The 7,339-nt window shown below is 41.3% G+C and overlaps 1 protein-coding gene across 1 annotated transcript in view; it reads left to right on the forward strand.

Moving 5' to 3' along the window:
• The window catches only part of MORC3 (MORC family CW-type zinc finger 3), a 25,691-nt gene extending 22,518 nt beyond the window's left edge, over positions 1–3,173 (forward strand). The window contains exon 18 of the mRNA XM_009891360.1: positions 2,568–3,173. Within this exon, the coding sequence (XP_009889662.1) occupies positions 2,568–2,721 (154 nt within the window). The 3' untranslated portion in view covers positions 2,722–3,173. The remainder of the gene's footprint in view (positions 1–2,567) is intronic.
• The last annotated feature ends 4,166 nt before the right edge of the window (positions 3,174–7,339 follow it).

The following is a 7,339-nucleotide window of genomic DNA, read 5'->3' on the forward strand; positions in this document are numbered from 1 at the left end:
AATATAGGCACACTGCCTGGGCACGTCGGATGGAATTGGAAGCCAGAGCTCAGCTGGAGTTAAAACTGGCAAGGCGTGTGAAGGGCAACCAGAAGGGCTTCTGTAAAGCACAGTATTAGCAACAGAAGAACTAAGAAAAAATGTGAGCCTGCTGCTCAGTGGGGCAGGTGCTTAGCAGCACAGGACATGAGGTGTGTGAGGCACAAATTACTGAGGTACTCAGTATCTTCTTTACCTTGGTTTTTACTGGTAAGGTCTGCCCTGTGGCCACCCAGATCCCTGAGCCAAGTGGTAATTTTAAGGAGTGAAGCATTACCTGTAATAAAAGGTGATTGAATTAAGTGACCACTTAAGCAAATTTGACATACACAAGTCCATGGGACCAGATGAGACACATCAGAGGGAGCTGGCCAATGGAGGGCTGGCCTTATGGTGGTATCTCCAAAAGGCTGTAGCAGTTGCTGTTCCTGATGCCTGCAAAAAGGCAGTTGTCATGCCCATCTTTAGGACAGGCAGAACTACAGGCTGGTCAGTGTAGCCTCAGTCCCTGGAAGACCATGGAGCAAATCTACCTGGAAGCCACCTGCAGCCCCGTGATAGTCAATGTGATTAGAAACAACCTGCACGGTCTTACTGAGGGCAAATTGTGCCTTTTCGGCCTCATTGCCTTTTACAATGAGATGACTGGCTCTGTGGACCTTCATTTTAGCAAAACTTTCAACGTGGGCTGCCATAATATCACGATGGCAAAGTTTCTGAGGAATGGTTTGGACAGGTAGGCTAGGAGGTGCGTCGTAAAGCTGGCCAGACTGCCAAGCTCATGGATCGGTATCGAGGCCAGTAATGGTTAATGCCTTCATCAATGGCCTAGATGATGCAGCAAAATGAACTCCATAAATTCACGATGCCATCAATTGGAGGGAACCATTGATACTCTGGAGGGTGGGGCCACTGTTGAGGGACCATCATAAATTGGAAAAATGGGCTGAAAGAAACCTGGAAATTCAACAAAGGCAACTGCAAAGTTCTGCACCTGTGTTGGAAATACCCCATGCAGTTGAACAAGCTGGAGACTACTCATAGGAAAGCAGCTTGGAAGAAGATGGCCCGTGATGCTGGTGGACTAAAACTTGAATGTGAGTCAGCAGTGCACTCTTGAGGTGGGAGAACCCAGTGCCTACTGGGCTATATTGGCAAGAGTTCAGCCAGCAGTTGGAGGGAAGTGATTCTTCCCTACTATTGGGCACTGGGAGACTAAACATGGAATATTGGGTCCAGTTTAGGGCTCCCTGGTATATGAATGATAATGGCATATTGGAGCAAGTCTACTGAAGGGCCATCAAGAGGGGTGGGGGCCTGGAGTATCTGATATAGAAGGGGAAGCTGAGGGAAATAGCCTTACAAAGGGTGGGTTACCTCGAAATTTTATTGCTCTCTTCTGCTGCCTAATGAGAGGGTGTAGAAAAGATTTCACCAGCCTCTTCTCATGAGCACAGTGATAGGATGAGAGGCAATAGGCACAAACTGCAACAAGGGAAATTCTGTTTAAATATTAGGGAAAAGAAGTGTCTGCAGTGAGGACAGTCAAGCCCTGAAAAACAGACCTAGGGAGATTGTGGAATCTCCATCTTTGGAGATTTTCAAAACACAAGATCTGAGTTAGTCCTGCTTTGAAGGAGGGTGTGGGGGGGTGTGCAGAGAAGAATGGACTGGATGATTTCTGGAGACCCCTTTCAGTCTGATTTCCCTCCCACCCCACCCCCGGTGCTTAAATCTCCCCTTTATCTGCCAGCGTTTCATTTTCTTCTTATAGCACCTGACTTGTGCTTCCTAGAAGAATTGGCAAAGATATTCAGGACTTGTAAGTAACTTCCACCACAGGTCCTGTTGGGATATGATGGCACTGTGCAGGCTGGCTACTGGAGATGATGAAGGAACTGATGGTAGAAGGAAATGGGAGATTTGGAAGCAATTCAATCAGGAAGAGGACAGAGCAAGGGGATCCAGGAAAGAAAGCAAAAAAAGGAGGCATAGCATTTTCCCTGCACTGTAACTTTTACTTTTTCCTCTTTGTATTTTAAAGCCTTTAGACAAACTGCTCTTTCTTGCCTTCTCTTCTCTCTTCGTTTTCTCTTTTGTTCCCATAGGTTGTAGTAGTTTGTGCTTCTAAATGTGTAAAAAATACTGGGGTTTAATATTGTTTTGCGAAATAAAAAGGTGTGGGATAAAGGATATGCCAGTGCTTATTTGCTAACTTAAATAAAAGCATTCAGAAATATTTCTGATCTGTTTTGGAAAAGGCAGAATTCAGTTTAGCCCTTAGTATTTGTTTGAAACTAACGGAATATACACCTTCAAAATTAAAACTTGAGAGGCTCATCTTTGAAAAACTGGTAGATTTTGAAATTATCTTGATGCAGCTTTAACTGTATCAGTTTTTTGTTGGTTTGTGGAAGTCATGTATGGAGCTTTTCCAGTATAGAATATTGGTCCAGCTTTGTTAAATAGTGTGCATTTGTACGTCCAACTTCATCTGCATCTAATCATATCTAATTATTTCTTCACAGCCTGAAACTACGTTCTCTTCGAGTGAATGTTGGACAACTTCTGGCTACAATCATGCCTGATCTAGACTTGCAGCAAGTAAATTATGATATTGATGTAGTAGATGAGATTTTAGGACAAGTTGTAGAACAAATGCATGAAATCAGTAGTACTTAATATCTTAAGATTTTAGCAGACTCTTACTTGATCTTCCATTATAACCTTTGTGTAGGTTCAAAATTGTATATACTGCTTCTTCACTTTATATATTTCACATAATTTGATCAATAAGTGTATATACTATGCATTTAGACGTTCCCACAGATGCAGTGGGTGTTATATTCACTTCCTCTTAAAGGAACACTGTTAATATTGACCAACCCTGATGTACTTAATTAAGGATTTTGCTTTTAAAATATATTTGTAATTAAATTTGCAAATATTTTTATTATTAGGAATCTTAATACTTTTCTACAAAAGCATTTTCGTTGACTTTTGATCTTGTATAAGCATTAATACTTGCAATTATTTCCTCTTCTAAAATCTAAGTAGTAGAATCTACTAAAAATGCAAAAAAAACCCCTTCCTTGATTTCCTTCTCAGAACAACCCCTACTAGTGTTGTTGTATGCTACAGTATTGTTTCATTGCTATCAGCAATGTTGTATGTTGCATTAATGCGATAGAAATGTAACTAGTAGATAAAAATTTTGGCCATATGGGTACTATTTGTGTTTGACTACCAAAAGAAGAAAAATTCCTTAAGGGTTTTATAATGAAAACTGATGATCTTTGATTCCCTTTGGGATTTTTTGATGTCACTAAAGAACATTATCTGTACATAGTTCTGCAGCATAAACAACATCCTGGGATATGGCTAGTGATGAAAACCACATGCCTGTTTGTGTCCTGCCCTTGCTACTTGATTGTTGTTTCCTACGTCCAAGAACCTGCCTGTATTTGAGTGTAGTCAGAGGGATCTTCGGTTCTACCCTATAGTTCCCATTTGAACACAGCAGCACTGGTTCACAAGTTCGGGTTTGTACCAGTACACGGCTTCAATGGTCAGATTTCACATACAGCTCTCGCCTACTTTTTTCCAAGTCAAAGGGAGCTGGTGGGATGGGAAGCATCTTGGTGGACCACTGGAGAGAAGAAGCTAGGGTGGCACATCCAAAGCTGGGTAGGATTCCTGGGCAACCTCTGCTCTGCATCAAACACCACCTCTTGAAACCTGAAGGCCTTTTTTCAGGGAAGCCTAGTGCCGAACAGGATTGACATAGAGGTTCTGTGATGTATACAACTGCTTACGTATACTATCTCAAAAAACAAGTCATTGCGGTATGTAGTCTGCCTTGGAATCTTTCAGGCTGCGATACGAGGGTGCTGAGGTTTGTCTCCAAAACGCACTTTCCTATCAGAATGTACCATGCTGAGTACGAATGAGTCAGACCAGTAAGTCCTTGATTAACTAGTTGAAATGGGAGTACTTTGAAAAGGAGGCATGTTTCCTTATCTGTAGTGTTAACTACTACAGAGTGAGCTAAAGCTGAAAATGTTCAAATATAACTTGTTTATGCTATCTTAGTTTAGACATCTTTTATTATAGGCAAGATAGGGGATTCCCTCTCCCCCCCCCCCCCCCCTTTTTTTTTTTTTTTTTTTTTTTTGTAAATATTTTATAGTGGCTTTTAAGCCACTAGTTGTATGCTCTAATGCTCGTGCAAAAACTTCCTGGAAGAAATGGTACTGAGAGAAATTGCTGTTACAATTGTGACAGTATTTTCAGGCAATTCATTTTGTGCAACTGCATGCTTTTCTTCTAAAGTCATCAGGAATCAGAAGAGAGGTGGCAAAGACAGCAAATCCACCTTTTAGCAAATACCTGACAGCAAATACCTTTGGTGGTATTTGTCATCCAAACAGTGATCAAGAAAAATGTTTTTTTAAAAAAAATTCTAAAAATTAAAACAAAATAAATCATGAGAGAGCATTCAATATGTTCATTCCTAGGAAGTGTCTTTTTTTATAAAGCCAACGTTTTTGGCTTTTGCACTGCTACTGTCCTGATTTAATTAGATTATGTTCCTTTTAGTTGTAGTTCAGTCAGTTTCTTTAATGGACAGTATTTCGATTTTAAGATGCTATCTATTCTAATATGCCAATAAGGATAATGCAGTACTGTTGTACTTTATAATGGTTAAAGTGAATGTTTGATTTTTTTGAAGAGGTGGCTGTAATATAACTGTTTGTATGACTTTTTAAAAGTTTATATTTTCCATTTATTGGTGTGTAGTTTTCCATTTCTTAATCATTATTTATTATGTTTCATCAGACTCTATAGTTTAATTTCTTATAGACAACTGGCAAAATATAGCATATGTCTATATTAAAAATGGCAAATTTACCCTGTACATTTACACTTTGGAGAACAGTGGACTAATGGAAATGGTTTTTATTTACTTGTTAAAATGTATTTTTTGTAAAAAAAATAAAACTATATATATAAATCTGAGTTTGCTGGATCAAAACTTGTATGTGATCAAATGCAATGTTTTTGTTTATAAATAAACACTATGCAGAATGGTTAATGCTTCTGGCTTATTTGAAGTATTTGATCTAACAAGAAAGCTGGCTCAGTCTGGTTTTGAGCAGAAGATTCGGGCGCACCACAAGTGCCCTCAGACCGGCTCGGCATCTCGACTGAGCCCAAACCAGCTGGATGGCTGTGCTTCTTCAGGTGGTCAGTTTTGTACAGGGAATTTTTACCCAGTTACAAGACTGTTACTGTAATGGGATTTGGGACAAAACTGTTTTTCAGGGCCTTGTTAGAGAGGTGCTGTCTTTGTGGTGCCAAGGCAGAAGTAGCAGGAAGGCAAAGGTAAAAGTTGGGGAGATGGGACCACCTACCTCTTGGGGTGGCGGTAAGGTCTTGGATCAGATCAGATCACCTTCCCTTGTGAAATTTTACCCTTAGGCCAGTTGATCAGTTTCCCAGCACGACAGTCAACTTCTTTCAGATATTTTTGTGGCGTTTCTGTGGCTGAGGCAGACTGTTCTTCCCTGACCAGTACTTGGGTGTCCTATACAGACAACTAACAGAGAGATGGCAGTGTGAATGGTATTGTGGAAAGCAGGTATGGAAACGTTCTGGCCCTGGAAAAAGCAGTGATGTTATAATCCAGGGCATGTGTTAACTGAATTTCAAGAAGTTCCTGGTTTTAATAGATGGGTGTGTAAAAAGAACAAAGTTAAAAGTTTATCAAGAAGTTTTGTTTGGTATGTGGTTGAGACATCACAGAAGGTACCTAATTTTGACTAGGATGTGAAATGAAACTGTTGTGTTGTTTTGTAGTTGCTAACTTAGACATAAGATAGCAAAAAATATAACTTCTGGACCAAAGTCGAGCCAAGAGTGTATCCCAAACCAATCTTGGGGAATTATAATGCTAAATGCACACCCCTTTGTGAATAATGAGCATGCTAATCAGGTAACCTCCCTAAATGTTTTAAATATGAGTTTAGATGCATATGTATAGTTGGTTAACGATGATTCATTCACCACTCCTAATCAGCTGTATTTTATCGTTATAAATACTGGGTGGTTGGAAATGTGTGGTGTGCTGGGTGGTGTTAAATGCCCAGCACCTGATCCTGCAGAACTGAAATAAAAATCTCGACTGTATTGACTGGCTCTTGCACAGCGGTTGAAGAACTCTTATTTAGAATCATAGGATTGTTTTGGTTGGAAGAGACCTTTAAGGTCATCAAGCCCAACTGTTAACCTAGTACTGGCAAGTTACCACTACGCCATGTCCCTAAGCACCATGTCTACCCATCTTTTAAATCCCTCCCGGGATGGCGATTCCACCCCTTCCCTGGGCAGCCTGTTCCAGTGCTTGATGACCCTTTCAGTGAAGAAATTTTTCCTACTATCCAATATAAACCTCCCCTGGCACAACTTGAGGCCATTTCCTCTTGTCCTATCACTTGTTACGTGTGAGAAGAGACCGACCCCCACCTTTCAGGTAGTTGTAGAGAGCAATAAGGTCTCCCCTGAGCCTCCTTTTCTCCAGGCTAAACAACCCCGCTCCTCTTGTCCTCCAGACCCCTCACCAGCTTCGTTGCCCTTCTCTGAACGCAGCATTTAGGGATAACAGGTGTACCTCCATGCTTTATCTGCCGTGTGAGTGAAATTTCCTGGCTTTCTAAGCCTCGTCATACTCACATGGAAATCCCCATTGCCCTCCAGTTAGAAGTCTTCTTTCTTAAAAAATTATGTAATCTGTATACAATAAATTTTTATTTGTTCTCTCCTGTTTTCTCACCTGTTCTGTCAGGCAGTGCAGTAACTGGTGAGGCCTTCAGAGGACGAGATTTGGCTTTAGCCACGGGGGCCAGTGATTGTTTTGCCTGTCGGTGCCAGGAAAGTAGGGAGAACCAGCGTGGCCCACGTGGCATGGGGAGAAGGGGAAGTCGATGCCGCTTTCTAAGGCTGTGATTTTGTTTTTAATTATTATTTCAAATGCAAAAGGTTTGCCGCTGAAAGAAAGGGGGGAATTTTGGGGATCGGTTGCCCTTTGACCAGTCCAAATGTAAAAACACCTCAAACACAGCAACGCCTTTTTTGTTTGACTGGTTGGTTTTTTTCTGCTTTTGGGGAGTGGAAGCAAGCTGAGGTCAGTGCAAGCACAGCCCGGACAGAAGAAAAGGCGGGCAAAACATCCCGGCCAAAATGGCAACGCCGCGGGCTCCGCAGACCTCCCACAACACCCCCACACACAGACACACACGCC

This window comes from Charadrius vociferus, unplaced genomic scaffold (genome assembly GCF_000708025.1).
Source record: "Charadrius vociferus isolate BGI_N301 unplaced genomic scaffold, ASM70802v2 scaffold298, whole genome shotgun sequence".
Classification (NCBI taxonomy): Eukaryota; Metazoa; Chordata; class Aves; order Charadriiformes; family Charadriidae; genus Charadrius; species Charadrius vociferus.